The sequence below is a fragment of the Epinephelus moara genome, chromosome 22 (genome assembly GCF_006386435.1).
Source record: "Epinephelus moara isolate mb chromosome 22, YSFRI_EMoa_1.0, whole genome shotgun sequence".
NCBI classification, from domain to species: domain Eukaryota; kingdom Metazoa; phylum Chordata; class Actinopteri; order Perciformes; family Serranidae; genus Epinephelus; species Epinephelus moara.
Genome location: NC_065527.1, coordinates 31778835 through 31796817, shown reverse-complemented (window position 1 = coordinate 31796817; position 17983 = coordinate 31778835). Strand labels below are relative to the sequence as shown.

Below are 17983 nucleotides of genomic sequence, written 5' to 3'. Positions count from 1 at the left end.
AATACCCGGTTATATGACGTGCGTGGATATAACTTAATGGATCTCCACAGAAACGAAACCTAAAGTCTGCAGCTTCGTCTGTTACAGACTGAGGGGTGTGTTTAGGTTTACAATCAGGTGTGTGTGTGTGTGTGTGTGTGTGTGTGTGTGTGTGTGTGTGTGTGTGTGTGTGTTTAGTGGAACATTTTGATTCTTCCGTTTTCTGCCCCTGTAATGGTGTTGGTGGTCTCTTCTGTGTGTATGTCTGTCCTGCTGCATAATAAAGTCCCTGCTTACTTCCTCCCACTAAAATCACTGTGTTAACTTGTTAAGGTGATCAGTCCTCCTGCTCCTGCAGCTCGTGTACAACACCTGGAGAATATTTCTTCCTGAATGATGGCAAGTGTCACGTGGATCCTCACTTTAATTTGTAAGTTGTTGTAGTTTTTTTTAATTATTTGCTGTTTTAAATGCAGACAGGGCTTGGATTTCAAACTCAAGGGTGTGTCAGACTTCCAAGGTACAATGTGCAGAAATTTAAGATAAGGCTTGATTTAGAAGCATTATATGTTGTGGCTGGTTTTGGTGGCTGTGGTGAAGACACACTTTCTAAAAATACCAAAACTAAAGTGAAAGAAATCAAGCTGACAGGTCTGAGCTGAACATCTGTGACCTTTTTCTCTCCTCTGGGGTTCAGAGGGCACGCCCATATGTTTCTGTTGTACAGCCTGGTTTCGTGCAAACTGATGTTTTAGGCTCAGTTGGATCTGAGTTGTGTTAGGAAGCAAAATGTTCCCAATTTTTAGCCTAATTTAGATGCTGACTCCCTGAGTTCACTGGGTTTTGTATGCAATTTGAGGTGATTATCAAACGTCAGTGCTTTTTTGGTGCCAACTGAACTGTGTCCTATACTAAAACTGTTAAAAAGGTAAAAAAAAAATTATATTTCACAATAAAAAAAAGTAGAAGGAAATGTCAGAGAAAATAAAGCTGATTTTGTGCACCCCAAAAAAAGAAAAAAAATGGTCTTAATCCTTTAATCATTGTGCGATGACTCAGATTCATCTCCAAATTGGGAACCACCAGTCTATGATTTAGTTGTATGCTGTTGCATTAAGATTTCCCATCACTGGAACTAAGAAGCCCAAACCAGGAACAACAGCCCCTTACCAACAGTACACTCATTATCACTGGCAATCACTCAAAGTTGAGTATGAGTCAGTCATTACTGTGGGTCTTCAAATGGCCGAAGAGGCTAATTCTGGAACCAAAGCTTTTGTTGCAGTGCGGGCATTGATGTGAGGTGCTGGAAGTAGGAGACCCTCTCCCTGCTTTGCTGCTGCTTGATTCTAGCAGTCTGTTGGAGATTATAATCAAGGAGTATGGCTCCTTTATGTGAACCGTTTCTCCATTTCTTCTAATTTGACCAAGGTCTGTCCACTTTGAGCTGTTTATGTGGAGCTTTGTTAGGTTGATCCGGATGTTGCAACCTAATCGCTAGAAGAAGAAAAAATGTTGGCATTGTACGCCTCTGCAAACCACGGATACATTAAATTTGCATGTCATTATATTGTAGAAATGTTGAAACTTTACACAGAAATGTCTTGGTAATGGTCAGGAAAAGATCATGTTTCAGCATAAAATACCCAGTTTTCAATCCCTGCTGGAAAAACAGCAATGTCTCTGGAAAAAACAACCACTTCTTGTGCCACTATCCCAGCAGGAAATGCAGCAACATGTCACTACAAGGCACCCACATTTGGTGCCTGATTAGCTACTGGAGACACAGCAATGACTCACGAAAGAAAGCGGTCTGCATCTTGTCAGGCGTCTTGTCCAGGTGTCATGCTGTCTGCCGCTCCCTCCAACTCCAGATGTCAAAACCAGCCTAAGGCTACTTTATACTTTAAATAGATACGTCCCTTTCAAACTTCGTAAATAAAAATGCCCTCATACTGCTATGCGTCCTTTATGATAGCATAGAGACAGCCAATAGATGGCACTAGAGGCAAGAGTCCAAAGTTGTCACACAACACCAAACTAAGCGACAGTAGAGGAGGTCACAATATTGTACCTTTTAACTGGGGCAGACAAATTTGCACTGCTTAATTCCCATATTTTGCGTCATTCGCACTGCGTCCATCGCGCTGCCTGGTGGGACTTTGTGTCCAATCACATCTTTACATTGACTTTACATGTAATTCACTCGCGTGAACTGTTTTATTTGTGCCTGGTGTGAACACAACATTAGTCGACGTTACAACGGTTTAAATTGAGTGCTGCAGGAATAAGTCCAAAACCTGGAAATGAGTTATCATTGTTGATCTTCTGTTTCCATCTTAATACAAGCTTAAGAGATTTTCACGTTTTGTTCTACAGCATAAAATACATTAGTCAATACCCCACTTGTGAGTTTTATGTGTCTTAAAACAGGCAGTTGCCAACAAGTGGCTAAATGAGACTATGGAGCATCATGTCAAACACTACCTTATAGCCTTGTGGCAATGTCGAAGTCAGCGGTGTAGTTAGTTTATAGCCTAACGTTGGCCTTATGCTTCTGGCGATTGCATTTACACTTCAAAATTGTAAGGTGGCGTTCTTTTGTGAAGATTATCTGGCTTTTGCGAGGGAACCAGGGCAAAGATGACTTCCAGGTTGGCCTACAGAAAAACATCCTCCCTGTAGCACTCAGGGACACAGTGCACAGCATGAAATATGTTCTCCCGATGATTAGGACATCTTAAATAAAAGGCTACATTGTCCCCGATAAATATCAAGTATTCAGTTGCAGGCCTAGCATCAGCCTCCTCTTACTCCAGCCTGATCTGTCCTTCTCAACTGTTTGCTCTCCTAAGGTGCTGCGGGATGTTACCTGTCTTCAGCCTCACCTGTTCTCCGCTCAGCCCTGGTGGTCCAGGCAGGGCAGAACATCTCTCTCAGCTGTAACCTGACGTCCAGCGTGGAGATCACCTGGTACCTTCTGCGCTCAGATCAGCTGCTGCCTCTTCTGACAGTTAAATCAAGTAAACTGACAGAAGTTACAGTCACCTTTCACACTGCAGATGTCAGTCATGTTTACCACAGGGGCAACATGGAGAGGGGACCCATCAGTCTGGAGATCCTGGAGGTGGAGGAGGTGGACACTGGGCTGTATTTCTGCACCAGCCAGGTTGCAGGAGCTGTTTTTGTTAACAGAGGAATTCATCTGGTTGTTAACGGTAAGATAATATTTAGTCAGATATCTGTTGTACAGCTGTAGTTAGACAGTTTTATCACTGAGGTGTTTGTTAAAGGTGAAAATAGGCTCTCGTCAGATAAAAGATGGTGCTTGAAAACAGTAGTAAGTTTTATTCTTGGGTATTTTAAACAAATTTTTAAGATAAATACAAAAACAAAAAATCAGGATTAGTGCATCTGAAGACTAACGCTGGGCTCACACTGAACGCTGAAATGATGCAAACTGCTTTTATGGTATGTGTCCACAGGGGCGTTTTTAGACCTGAGGGTTTGTGCCACTTACCAGCATTAGACGCTCAATGAATGTACCACTCCACGTGTGGGCTGTCCACTCCCAGATTTCAAACCACACCGTCATTGTTGCTAGTTTGGCAACTTTCTGTTATATTGCAAAAACACGTCACAGAGATATGTTTCTGAAAACATCTGAAGTGAGAAGTAAGCCATGCAGTTGCTGAATCTTGTTTTCAGTTTAGAGAAACAATTGTTACTTTAAAAGTTCTTCAAGACTTTCTAGAGTTTGTGAGTCGCACTAGACGCTTCTGATTTGCATAAAGTAGCCTAGATTCAACTTTATGCAATTGAGGAAAAGATGCCCCATCTCTAAAAACGCAACGTGGCACTACCACAATGCACTGCACAGCTGTTTGCATAGACAATAAATGGGTAGCATGGAAATGATGGATCCTGTGGACAAATCCCTTTAACCAGGTTACTTTCCAAAAGAAAGAGTAGAAGAGGAAAGAATAAATCGTGCCTACGTGTGTTGATTCAGCAGAGTTAACATTTATTAAGAGAATAGTTGATCCACATGAAGATAATTTTGCAAGCAATACAGAATGCCTGAATGCCTAACTACATTAAATTCAATACATTTTTTAAATTGCTGCCTGAATTTTGTGTTTTCCTTTACAAATATAAGGACATTACTACCAGATATTGGTGCATAAATTGTCACCAGAATGCAGGAAATAAAGTGTTTGAGGCTCAAAACTTCAAGGGATGACTCCCTGACCTCCTGCTTCATATGTGTCCCCCCCAATGTTGAAGAAATACCTAGGCCTCTACATCCATGCAGGGATTGAAAATAAAATGTCAAAATGAAACAGGGAAAATATGAAAATTTCAAGGTGGCTTCTGTATCCTTCTACATCTTTCCCCAAAATCTATTCTGGCATATTTGGTATTTCTGGAAACGCTGGGACCTCCACTAATGATCTGTGGGTTTGAACAATACTTGAACAAATATGGACTCAGTGTCATGCCCATCACATTTTAAGAGGTTAAGGTGAATCATTATGACAAACTCATTAATGTAGATGTTATCCAAGGAAAAACGATCTCATTAATCACAAAAACAAATGATATATTTGAAATAGTGAGAAGGTAAAGGTGTATAAAGTGCTGTTCCGCTGAGGTAAAGTCATGGTGACATTTCTGTGGAAAGCAGTAGTTTCAGTGGTGTTGGGTTTCCAGGAAATAGGGTTTTCAACAGTGGTTAGTTTGATGTTAAGGTTGGCTGATGAAGTGAGCAGCCATCATTTCCTTTAGTTTAGAATATTGCTCACTGGTAACATAAAATATATATACAGTACATAATTACAATTATAATTACAAAATACAAGGTCATAATGTTCTCTTTATGATTTGGCATTTTCAGTTTGGGTGTAGCAGACTTATATTCATCTGAGCTGCTGCTTTTTATTTCTCAAACCAGTCACCAGAAAAAATGTTGGCACTGTACGTTTCTGCAAAGAACTGATGCGTTACATTGGCATGTTTGTTATGTGTACACTGAAACTTTTTGTGAAAACTTTACATTGGCTTAAAATACCCAGTTTAGGGGGCACAATTCCAGCAGGAAAACCAGCAAGTCTTCACAAAAAACAGCAGATTTTCATGCCTAAAAACCTGCAAGAAATGCAGCAATGACTCACAAAATCACAACCCGCTTTGTTGGTCGCGAACAGCAGTCTGGCGTCTTGCCTAAATGTCACATTATCCACCATCCCTTCCACCTCCAGATGACAAAGTCAGCTCATATACTGCGTCACTTTAAATCGTTGATATGATGCACATGAAACCTGCAAAACGTATTTGTGGTTTGCAGAAATGTACAATGCCAGCATTTATTCTGGTGACTGATCTGTATTTCTGCATGTTTCACATGACATGTGGAAGACCTACAGGTGCATGAAAACAGCCTTTGGCTCCATGCAAAATTTTTCATTTGTTTACATTTCTTGAAAAGAAATTCAGATTTTCAGTTTCCCTGTGGCTCAAATGAAGATCGTGAGTATTAAAGTCATGTAAGAAGCAGCTCCTCACTTCACCCTGGTGGTGTTTGGGATTTTTTCAAGTCGATACAAACAGTTACATTTCCGAAATATTGAATATCTGAGTTCTTAAGGAATCAATCAATCAGTCTGTTCACTGTTCCTGTGCTTTGTGTTTCCAGGAGTTGACGGGGAGTCAGCCAGGCAGCCATGTTGGAGTCTTGGGATCTGTATTCTTCCAGCTTTACTCGTCCTCTGCCTCATCTTCATTGTTGGATTTTCCCTTCTCGCAGGTGTGTTGTTGTTGTGTGTGTGTGTGTGTGTGTGTGTGTGTCTAACCAAAGGTTTAGATGTTGAAAGAGAGGACAGGTTTGGAAAGTGTGGACAGTGTCTCCACCCAGTGGTGGAAAGTACTCATTACATTGTACTCTTCCTCGGGTAAATCCATGTTAAGTTACCTTATACTTCTACTCTGCCACAATTATTATTAAAGTTTCAAATTATAAATAGAAAATAAATATATTTTTGTATTAAAAATTAGCTCCACCTTTACCAACTGCAACATTCAAGTGATGAACACATTAATGCATCAATGAATATAATCCAATAATATAATAGACATTATTCTGAAAAGGTACTTTTACTTTCGGTGCTTTGGTACAAGGGCACAGGTTTGCATATGGATGGCAAGGACAAGTCCCTACCAATATTTTAGTGAGTTCTGTCTGTCTGACAGTCTGAAGAGAATACTACATTATCAGTAGAGCAACAACATCATGCACAGCAGAGTATAAGGCAGGTAGGTTGTTTTTCTTGAAGCATTATGTTATTATTTTCATTAACTTTACAGTTTATTTTCGTAATATTACAATTTTTGTTCAAAGTATTATAACTTTATTCTCAGAGAACACAGATAGTGGAATATATTTTGAATGTGCAGAAAGTTTTGAACATAAGCAAAAATCTTGCTGAAACACACCTGAGTTATTGTAGTACACGGGTTTATGAATGAATTAAAATGAATGACTTTATCATTGATGTGAAGAGGTGCCACATGCACATTTAAAGAGGTTACTTCACCAAACAAGGAGGAGGATGGAAAAGTAAACTGTGCCTTCATGTGTGTGTTGACTCAGCAGGGAAAACATTAGATGAGAGAAGTTGATCAACAGGAGAATAAATATTAAAAGCAATACAAAATGTCTGAGAGCCTTAATTTATTAAAGTCCATATTTTTATATTTTGAATTGTCACTTATCTCCTGAGCTTTGTGTTTTTCTTTACATAAATAACGACATTTTTATCATAAACTGATCCATAAAACTTCACCAGAATGCAGGAAATTAAGTGTTTGACTCTCATATGTGTCTCCACCACTGTAGAAATGAAACCCACGCCCTTGATTCTAATACTTCTTTAAAAGTAACCTACTGAAGTAAAAGTTCTGAGCACTTCTCCCGTTATTGCTTTCACCATGTTGTCTAAGCACATACTGTAAATGCTCTAAAAAGTCTACTGAAAAAAAGTACAAATCAAGTTAAGTAAGTATCATCGACAACAAAAATAACCTTTAGATTTGTGAAGTTTTAAAATGTTACATTGGTGATATTTCAGTGCACGCCTTGAATTATCAGTATTTACACAAACAGACTCATAATTAGGGATAAATGATACTGGATTTTTGCAGATATCGGATATGCCAATATTTTTCAACTCGTTTTGGCCAATTGCGGATATATGCACGCATTTTCTTCTTCACCTAATTCCAGAAAACACCAAGTCTCTGTTGTAGTCAAATTAACATGTGTGATGTGGACATCAAATCTAATTCTTTCAAAATGTCCAAATTCACTGGGCAAAATAATAAAAACAACTTCAACTGCCCTGCCCTGAGAGGCGAAGTGAAAAAAAACAAAACTTTTTTTGTAGGAAATGTTGGCCAAAACCAGATTTATCTTCTTCATAGCAGGCTGTATTATGCACGTGCTTGCAGGCAATACAGGGGAGACGGTGCATAAGGCACAAAGCCATCAGCCTCAAAACACCACAAAGAACATGAATCCATCTCTTTTTGTCTTGTTCGCATATGTGCATGCATGGAAACCTAGCCGTTTTTGTGCCCAATATGAAATACAATTCTGCGGGTGTGCCACTACACAGTTCCATCATGTTTTACAGTGGACATTTGTAGTTAAGAAGGTAAAACGTTTTGTTAACGCTGCATTTGGCTGAACTTTTATTGCCTTTTTTATTGTGCACTTTGAGCTTCATTTGATTTCTCACTCTCACAACAGCCTGATTAAGCCTAAAAGTTAATCATCTACGTAGGAAATGAACTCAGGTTTTGGTTTTGGGGGGCTCAAACCCAGGGTGGGGGAGCCCTTCTGTGCAGAGTTTGCATGTTCTCCCCTTGTCAGTGTGGGTTTTCTCCAGGTACTCCGGCTTCCTCCCACAATCCAGAGACACGTAGGTTAATTGGTGACTCTAAATTGTCCGTAGGTGTGAATATGAGTGTGAATGTTTGTCTGTCTCTATATCTTTGTGTCAGCCCTGCGATAGTCTGGTGACCTGTCCAGGGTGTACCCTGCCTCTCGCCCAATGTCAGCTGGGATAGACTCCAGCCCCTGCACAACCCTCAAGAGGATAAAACTGTAAAATTCATCCCACTTTAACAGACTTGGCTCTCCTTGAGACAATCCTGACAAAAACTAGAGCCTGATATGTCAGCAGAAATGTTTCTTTTGGGCCAATGCCGATATTTTACTTCAAAGCCTTTATCTGCTGATACCATTGACGTGCTGGTATTATCTTGCATCCCTAATCATAGTGTATATTTAATAGTGTTAGTGTACTTTGGATATGTATATATATATATATATATATATATGTTCTTCACAACAAAAGTATATAGTACGGAGATGATATTGATATTATCTTATTAAATATAACAATACATCAAAGAGCTTCCGCTCAACAGGATTGTTTCACATTATTTAATTACACTAAAAGTGTTATTCAGAAACACAAAGAAAACAGAAGAGATCCCAGTTCAATTATCTGTGCATGCTTCACACTAAGTAATTGTAATCATTTTGGGTGGATGAACTACAAAAATAGGAAATTAAGGATACAGTGTATGCGAAAAATTACAAAATTACTATTTCAGTAAACCACAATGATGGAACAAATAACAGTATCGTCATACAGCAAAACAACATTTTTAATGCAGGGCTGAATCATCTGAGTTTCTCTCCCGATCTCCTATGCAGCTTTACATGTTTAATGACCTGAGATCTGTAATTGTAGAATAATAAAACCACTTTTGGTTTGAAAACACATGAATTCACCAGTTTGTCAATCAACCTAATTCATTTATGGTCATTTTGTTTAATTAAAATCAATTCTTCGAAAACTAGAATAATTTGAGTTTGCTTGTTGTGCAAAACTTTTATTTTTGCAAGACAGAAAGAAGCAATCACATGATTCAGCACTAGATGGCAGCATAAATCAACCTTGTTCCCACAGTCTCACCTTACGCTTACCACCTCATGTAGAGAGCTCAACTGATTTATAATCAGTTGCTTGTTTATTTTATTTTATGGTAGTTACACCCATCAGCTGAGGATACTGTAGGTCAGCAGAAGGTCCCTAATACAGTAAGTCAGTAAAGTAGGATATGGTTGTCATTTGAGCAGGAAAAGCAACATTATTTTTGATCAAATGTAAGTCAAAAGGCAGTACTGGTTTGTTGTTACCTCCAAGCAAACACACAGGAACTCTGTGAGTCTTAAGCAACTTTGTGAATCATTTCTCGGCGAGGTTTTATTGTTGATAATCAGGAACAATTCAGGTTGAATTCATTTCCCAGACAACTCTGAAGATGTGAAAGTTTCCTCACGCCTGCATCAGCAGCAGTCCGTACGGTCGGATGGACTCCTGCACGATGGCCCTCGTCTGGACGTCATTGTATTCTTTGGGGATGTAGACCAACCAGACGTCCTCCCTCTGGCACTTCTGCCTCTTCTCTGGGTTGATGCGGTTCTGGAGAACCACTTTGTACGTCTTTCCGTCCACTTTGGACTTGAACTTCTTGCAGTACTTCTCCGCCATCTTTATGTCCGGCGTGGAGTACACCCCTCTGCCCCTCGTCTCCCCAGTGACCAGAGAGGCGGCAGCAGCATCCAGAAACTTTGGCTCTTCGTCGGGGCTTCCGCCGTGGGTCAAGATGATGCCGAGGGAGCCGTCCATGTTCTGTCCATGGTAGGAGACGGGCCAGGCGTCCTTTCCCGTCCCAAGCCAGACATCCCCGCCATCATACTTCTGCATGACCCGCAGGGCGACCCGGTTCCACCCACAGGGACGAATGTACGGCTCGTTACCACGCAGAAACTTTATGTTGCCATCCTGGAGATGGAAAGAGGGGTAAACAGAGTCAGAGGGGAAATACTAATATGCTTCATGCTAATCACAATATTTGCTGCATCATCTGACCCCCTCTGTCGCACCAGCCTGTCTTCATTCCCAGGTCAAATATGGACACTTTGTCAGGCCCCTCGGTGTCTGATAGCGATGCACAGGACACTCTTTTAGTGTGTCTAGGGCCTATGTGACGCACCGCTTAAATACTGGCTTAATGTTGTGAAATGGTCGTGGTTAGGTTGAGGCAACAAAAGAACTAAATTCAGTTTAGATAGAAGATCAACAATATTTTGTCATGATCCTGGTTTGTTTATATCCTGGTGGACTTGTGTATCTTGTTCATGTTTAATGTGTTTCCTGTTTTATTTGTAGATTCTCTCCTCATATGTCCTGCCTAGTTTTACTTCCTGTCTCTGTGTGTTTTCCCGCCGATTTCTATCACACCTGTCTTCATTAGTCTCGTTAGTCCTTCCCTGTTCCCAGAGTCTTCCCCTCACACCCGTTCTGTATTAGTCTTCTCTGCTCCACCCTAGTGTTCCCCTCCACACCCTTACCAATCCCCATTTCCCTCCTTTCCCTTCCTGATGATGGCTTTTGGTGCTCACCGTGGACGCGCTTCCCTCGGGCTGAACATACTCAGAGTTGACTGAACTAATTCATCATCAGCTGTTCTGGAACCGAAAACTCAGAGTTTCCCAGCTCAGGCTCAGTCAGAGATTGGGATTAGGCTCAGAGTTTGTTGAGCCTGACTTCTGAAATAGGGCCCTGTTCTTTTGTGTTCTGTTTTCAGTTTCTTTTCTGAGTTCATCCTTGTGTTCCCCATGCCTCCCTGGTTTGTTTCATTTTAGCTTTGGTTCTTCTTTCTTTTGGACTCTGAGTTACCTGCCTGTTTTGGATGTGTGTTTTTTATCAGCTTCATTAAAGCTTTTGTTTTAACCTTGAGCCTGCCAGCTGCTCTGTGTTTGGGTCCTTCCTGAGCTGATATGACACATTTTAGCCAAGCAACTGTTTCTACAGTGATTTCATACCAAGCATGTGATCAGATAATGTATAAATCGTAATAATATTAAAACGTACTGGATGTACTAGATAGCAAATTCACGTCATTCCTTTTTCACAAATACATTAACTACACCTACATAGCTAGCAAATTAGATTGATGGAAGTTGCAAAAATACTAAACCTAATCTAATTCAGAGTATAAGTGTGGGTAGCAGACCCCCATGGACTCAAACTGATTCCCAAGGCCAGTAATGTAGTAAGGGTGCTGGACTCTGGTGGCAGTGTCAGAGACGAGGATGCTGTCTTAGATGAGTGTCATCTTGGACAATGTCTCCAATCCACTCCACAATGTGCTGCTAAAACACAGGAGCACATTCAGTGACAGACTCATTCCCTTAAGATGCACCACAGAGCGCCACAGGAAGTCATTCCTGCCTGTGGCCATAATCCTGTACAGCTCCTTCCTCAGAGTGTCAGTCGCTCTGAGTCAGTAGACTGGCATCTGGACTTTATTCACCTACTGCACATATAATTCATAATTATCAGTTTCTTTCAGTCAAGTGAAGACAGGATTGCTTTACATTGGAGTTGGTTAAAAGCCTTATGTGTGTCATAAAGTTGCTAAAGGGTGGCTTTGGTGTTGTTATTGCACGCTGAGGGGCGTTGCACAGTGTCTGTATTTAACCCCCTGGGAATGAGAATGGGCTGGTCACACACACTTCCTCCCTCTATCACTCTAACACTCACTCATTTCAGTACAGTGTATTCTAACATCACCTTTGACATTTTGTCCAAACAAAAGAGAATAACATCCAAATAAGTGATTGCAATATAAATACTATATTAATGTCATCATGTTATTTATCTCAATCCATTCATGAACTGTTATTCTTCCCATTATACTACAACTGAGTAGAAACTGTAAGGAATAGGTAGGAGTTGTGTCAGGTGTGTCTTACCTTTTTGTTGGTGAAGTCGTAGTCGTACTGAGGATGAAAGAAGTCCTGAGGGTTGATCTTTAATGTGGTTCTGAGGCTCTCCTCCGGCCTAGCGGTGGAGGGGCCTTCAGGCAGAGCCGGTGGGGAGCTGTACAAGTCCTGGTCATCTATGTCCTGCAGGGACAAAGTCCCTAAACTGGGGTATTCCAGCTCTTTAAAGCCCTCCTGCTTGTAGAACTCTTTGAGGGCCACAATGTTGACAAAGTCCTGTGGAGTGATGTGGGAGACTCCGCTGGTTGGCTCGATGTTACAGCCGGAGAGAGCAGACAGGGCCTCTAGACACAGCTTAGTGTCTGGCATGCTGCTCACAGGAAGAGGAAGGCAAGAAAAAATAACGTCTTTCTCTTACCTTAGAAAGAGAAGAGTGGCTCTTTTCTGAGTTTCCAGATTTGTTTTTGTTTTGAGGAAAAAGTAGGAAATAAAGAGGCAGGAGTCAATGTCTGTCTGCTGCTTCGACATAAACAACTGGTTCTGGTTTCACTTTCAGGCTTTCACTTTCACTTACTGAGTCAGTCACTGAAAGTCACAGCCTGCTCCGCTCTGAGGGGCTGGGCTTCTGTTCACACATCAAAATGATCTCATAGATTCAAGAAGAGTTTCCAAATTATTTATATTTGATAACTTGCCTCAGAGTCGAGGAGATGTTGTTGAACCCCAGTGTGACTGAAACCAGACTGAAACAGAACATCAGCTGTTTGGCAGCTGGATTTCATACAGTCTTCCCACCTCATGCTCAGTTTCCCTTTTTCCTTTGTCTTCAGGTAAATCAGATGTTTGCTGCTGTAATCCAGAGAGAAGAAACACAAGTCAGAGGGTCACAGAGGTCAGTGGGCAGTGAACGCATCACCAACTCTCCTTTTCTTTAAATATTTTCTTTCTTTCTTTCTTTCTTTCTTTCTTTCTTTCTTTCTTTTCTGTCTTTTCATGTCAATATTTAACATTGAAGATAACCTTATAAATTATCACAATTTTCTCTTTCTTTCTTTCTTCCTTTCTTTCTTTCTTTCTTTCATCATTTATTTCTTTCCTCCCTTCCTTCCTCATAAATTATCAGTAATATTTTCTTTCTTACTTTTTCTTTCTTACTTGCTACCTCCCTTTCTTTCCCTCTATCTTCTGTAATTTCGCTCTTTCCTTCCTTCCTTCCTTCATTCATTCACTTATTCATTCTTTCATTCCTTTCTCAGGACTCATCTTATTTTTCCTGCTGATTGTTATCACATGTAGTGAGCGTGTGCACTGAGTTGTAGACCTCTTTATCTATATTGACTTAATGGTTTACATGTACCACAAAAAATACAGATTATGCCTTTAAACAACCTTAAACAGGAACACCACCTAAATGAGGAAGTCCAGTATGTTATTTCCGTGGCCTAAGAAAGTTTAATCAGTATTTGTGAACATGAGCTACTCTATCTCACAGCCAGAAACCACAAAAGGAAGTCTCAAACTTGTGAAATCATAGGGTGTAAAGGCTGTTTTTTTCCTTTTATACCCAATTGAGCTTTTTGTAATGTTCTCATTTGTGAAACAATAAATGTCCTCATATACTCACATTATTCCCCTGGGTGCTCTCAATAACATCTACAACATCTTTCACCATTCTGTATCTGTGGAGCAGCTCCAGACTTTATACACAATGATTTGGGTTTTAGCACTTTTTGGATTTGAAAGAGATTTGTTCTTGTTACTGATATTTTTGACTCTTAGACCAAATAATGTGCATGAATTAAAAAAAGAAATCAACAAAAACAAAAACAAAATCTTGCGTGTTACTTTTAGGTTTTACAGAGGGGGAGGTTAATTCGTTTTCTGTGTCTGCAGGAAGTGGCTTTGCACTATTCCAGTCTGAAGCATGCAGACAAGCCCCGCCCCTCCAGCCGAGGAGGGACAGGATTGGTGGAAAAGAATGTCATATACTCGGCAGTGACCAGTCGCAAGAACCCACACGGATCACATGACCACAGATAGAACGGCTCCTTGTTTTTTTCCTGTTTTTAACAACAGGGGAAAAAAAAAAAAAAACTTCTTTGACTTTGAATGTGATTCATTTGAGATTTTATAAACGTGATGATTAAACAGTTACTGTTTTTAGTTTCTGGTCTTTAAATAAGTCAATAATTACTTTTTAAATACAAGTTTCTCTACACGACCTGTCTCTAAAGTGAATTTCAGGTACCTCCTCTGAACAAATATATAAAGACTGAAATTATTAATATGCTGGAGAAACAAAATCACCGTCCTCTCTGGACATCCTCTCTGCTTTTAACTGTGGTATTTTAAGTTATTTCACTGATCTTTTTTTTTCATAGTAAAATGCAACAGACTGTGTGAAATGTGTAGAAATTATGCTCTGCTTTCTTTCTTTTTATCTTTAGCCTCTTTACATTTTTTATACAGCGCTGCAGGATGAAAAGATGGACACTTCTCGTATAACAGAGAAATGCAAAAAGATTTAAATATCCAGATTGTAGAGGGACAATAGAGTCATGGTTTAAAACAGATTAATGAATGTTCTATTAATGTCAGAAATTGCCTTAATGCACTTCTCTGTGCGACAAGTGTCAATTTAATGAAGCCACTCAAACACACTGTTATATAATGTGTCCTAAGATTCAGAAGTACTGGTGCAACATTTTCCAAACAATTTGAGACATTCTTGATTCAAGAATTAAGCCTGAACCACAAACTATAATTTTTAATATTCCAGAGACATTTAACAACCTCACATCAGCTCAAAGATGACTTATCAACTATTTCCTTATGTCAGCTAAGAAATGCTTGCTGATGTTGTTGAAGAGTAAAAACATCCCTAATGTAAATATGTGTCTTGATGATGTTGGTACTCTTGAGGTGTAGAGGATCAGATATATTAGAACTGAGCAGATGAATTTATTTGACCCCATCTGGCAACCTTTCATTCAATACCTGGAGAAAATAACAATGTAATGCCATTTGCAGATTCTTGTTACCGATGTTTAAAGTGGGATCCTTGGACTTGGGATGCCTACGTCGGGTGGGTTGGCTGCTTCATTTTTTTCTATTGTGTTTTTTTTTCTTTTTTTTTCTTATTTTTATATATTCTAAAAGAGGACGGTGTCTGGATCAGTTTTGTAAATGCACAAATTATCTTTATTTTTTACCAATTATTTTTTTATTTGTATATATTTACTTATGATCTATGCACACTGACACCCCTCTCAATAAAAGTCTTTTACATACACAAAAACTCACCACAGAAGAATGTCAGAATGTTAGTATGACACTGTCACTGCCAGATAAATGCACATAATGATAGAAAGCTTATTTGTACAAACCCTGTATGGATTTATATGTAGCATCCACTGTGATGTGTGTCTCACTGATGTTTTTATGTGTCAACAATTTTCTTTTTTTAATTTTCAATAAATACATTTAGATACAACATGCTCCTGTCATTTTGAATTTTTACAACCTGTGAAATGCTTGTTGTATTCAAACATACAAATTCAAGATGAGTGAATCTTTACTCAATGATTTTATATTGCTTGGAATTTTAAAACTTTCAAAGCAGTCTCCAGGTTTCTCAAAATTACAGACCGAGTTTTCATTTCAAATCATTTTTGACTTAATGTAATAAATACTAAACACTGTCCACAGCAGAATCAGTGAATTATCCTGGATCTTATTTCTAGAAAGAGAGTAACAGAGAGTTAGTTAGTTGGGGGAGAGTTACTGCCTCTAGCGAGGGAGTTCAAGTATCTCTTCAGGGATGCGGGCACTGTGCCTGACCGTCGTGGTGAAGAGGGAGCTGAGCCAGAAAGCGAATTTACTGATCCATCAAGTACCAACCTTCACCTATGACCATGAGCTCTGGGTGGTATCCGAAAGAATAAGATCATGGATACGAGCAGCCGAAATGAGTTTCCTCCGTGGGGTGGCTGGGCTCAGCCTTAGAGATAGGGTGAGGAGCTCAGACATGTGGAGGGAGCTCGGAGTAGAGCTGCTGCTCCTTCGTGTTAGAAAGGGGTCAGTTGAGTTGGTTCAGGCAACTGATCAGAATCCTCCTGGGCACCTCCTGTTAGAGGTGTTCCAGGCATGTCCCACTGGTAGGAGGCCCCGGGGCAGACCCAGAACACGCTGGAGGGATTACATATCTCATCTGGCCTGGGAACGCCTTGAGGTCCCCCAGGAGGAGCTGGAAAGCTTTGCTGGGGAGCGAGATGTCTGGGGTGCTTTGCTTGGCCTTCTACCCCCGCGACCCGGCCCCGGATAAGCAGATGAAAATGGATGGATGGATGAATGGAGTAGCAAAGCGACAGGTTATCTCCTCTTACTCACTTAAATAAGACCAGAGTCCAACAGAATGTTTGAGTAAGGGCTGAAGAAAGTTCTTGCATGTTTGAAAAGTTTGTCAGTAAAACCTTGTAGTTGTGAATGTAAGAAAAAGAGCCAGATAATAATAATACTAATGGATAACAATACTTCATCATGCCCTCGGTGTGTAAAGGCCTTTATTTGTCCAGATACTCTCTCATGTCTGTACTGTAAATATGCTATCTTAGCTTAGCATAAAGACTGGAAACGGGGGCACGGCTAGCCAGGCTCTGTCCAAAGCTAACGAAATTTAGCCACACCTTTAAATATTTTCGTATTTTCACAAAATCATGTGTAATATTACTTTTTAGTATCATGATCACTTGTCAATGTAGTGCAATATCATTTCTCTCAGAATCAAATTCATGTGCAGTACTACTTCTCAATGTTACATCATATAAAATGTAACATTGATTATCAGGTGCAATCTGCATTTTTTTCCACCATTTCAGTTCATTTTTAGTAACTCTTGTACTTCTCTTACTTCTGTTGTTATTCTATTAGGCACCTCTATCAGGCTTTTTGCTCCTTAAACACTTAATATATTGTATATTTTGAATATTTTGACTGTTATTTAATACTCTATTGTTTTAAAAACTAGGCCCAGTGTGCGACTCTGACCCAGGCAACCCAGTGTTTGTTCTGGTTGCTACTGGTTGCTACTGGTTGCTACTGGCTTGTGAATGTTACATGTTATAACTTTAATTTGTGTCACGGTAATTTAAGTTGTTGAAGGAAAAAAAAATTGTGTTATACCAATGTAGTGCGTTTATTTTGAAAGAGACAGTATGTAAACCTTAAATCGCGTGTGAAAACAGAGTGTATTTTGAAAACAGGCCTGCATGTAACAGGCAAACCTTGACACAGCATCCCAGAACGTCAACAACCAACGCACCCAGGGTACCTTTCATGTCGTATCTAGATGTTGAAAGTCCATGACGAAATATCAATATGTGACGAGGTCGGAGAGAGAATGTGTTGTTCCATGGGGGGTTATGTACTGGATTATGTCTTGGCTGGGCTGCTCACAGTGATGACAAGATTCCAGGTGTGGTATCAGTCTTCTCATCTAATGTCTACCCTTCACCAAAAGACTTTCAAAACTTAAGTCTGACGTCTTTTTACATCTAAAGACAATATGAGTTTTGAGTTATACACTATAAGAGCTTGCAAAGACTACAGATCTTGTAGGGTCACTATTTGCAAAACTACAACTAGATTCCTTTTTAAATTAGTTCCCATCCTGCCCCTGGTGGAAATTATTACGCCAAACTCCCTTTAAGAAACACGACACATTAACAATTCCTTACATGTCTGCAAAAATACTTAACTCTAGGGACACAAGAAAAACGGCGTCATACATCCACAGTATTCTTGTCAATTCAGCATCAGTATAATCAACATTTTGGATTTTGTTGCCACAACTTGCTACAAGCATCCCTTGGTTAGCTGAGCTGTAGGAATGAGAGGTGAACTGTTTCAGAAATTAAGATTTATCACTAAAATAAGGGCTGGTTGGTGGATTGCTGCACAGCTCCACCGGTTCCTCCATCTTTTCCGCAGTCCAAGAGAACCCAGAATCGTTCACGCTCTTGCGCCTCCCGGAGTCCCCTCCATGTTTACAGTCATCTGGATTTGCTGCTTCCTGTTTAGTGCTGGAGAGACCGCAACTATTGGTTGTTGAAAATGTTTAAATCATTGAACATTAGTATTTGC

The 17983-nt window shown here is 39.9% G+C and overlaps 2 protein-coding genes across 2 annotated transcripts; one reads left to right on the top strand and one right to left on the bottom strand.

Annotated features, from left to right (window-relative positions):
• The first annotated feature begins 131 nt into the window (after window positions 1-131).
• Window positions 132-17590, top strand: LOC126383970 (uncharacterized). The gene is made up of 5 exons (XM_050034766.1): window positions 132-409; window positions 2835-3197; window positions 5675-5785; window positions 12673-12734; window positions 13736-17590. The coding sequence occupies exons 1-5, from the start codon at window positions 373-375 to the stop codon at window positions 13880-13882; spliced, it is 720 nt and encodes a 239-aa protein (XP_049890723.1). The 5' UTR covers window positions 132-372; the 3' UTR covers window positions 13883-17590.
• On the bottom strand, window positions 8479-12417 carry LOC126383962 (uncharacterized). The gene is made up of 2 exons (XM_050034755.1): window positions 11873-12417; window positions 8479-9896 (listed from the first exon to the last, which is right to left on the bottom strand). Exons 1-2 carry the CDS (start codon window positions 12209-12211, stop codon window positions 9387-9389), a joined length of 849 nt encoding a protein of 282 aa, XP_049890712.1. The 5' UTR covers window positions 12212-12417; the 3' UTR covers window positions 8479-9386.
• Window positions 17591-17983: the final 393 nt, after the last annotated feature.

Coding starts and splice junctions, on each gene's coding strand:
- LOC126383962 (XM_050034755.1), bottom strand. CDS start 12,211: ATGCCAGACACTAAGCTGTGTCTAGAGGCCCTGTCTGCTCTCTCCGGC. Junction 9,897..11,872: donor ACGACTTCACCAACAAAAAG/GTAAGACACACC, acceptor TTCCATCTCCAG/GATGGCAACATAAAGTTTCT.
- LOC126383970 (XM_050034766.1), top strand. CDS start 373: ATGATGGCAAGTGTCACGTGGATCCTCACTTTAATTT. Junction 410..2,834: donor GTGGATCCTCACTTTAATTT/GTAAGTTGTTGT, acceptor TGCTCTCCTAAG/GTGCTGCGGGATGTTACCTG. Junction 12,735..13,735: donor CAAGTCAGAGGGTCACAGAG/GTCAGTGGGCAG, acceptor CTGTGTCTGCAG/GAAGTGGCTTTGCACTATTC.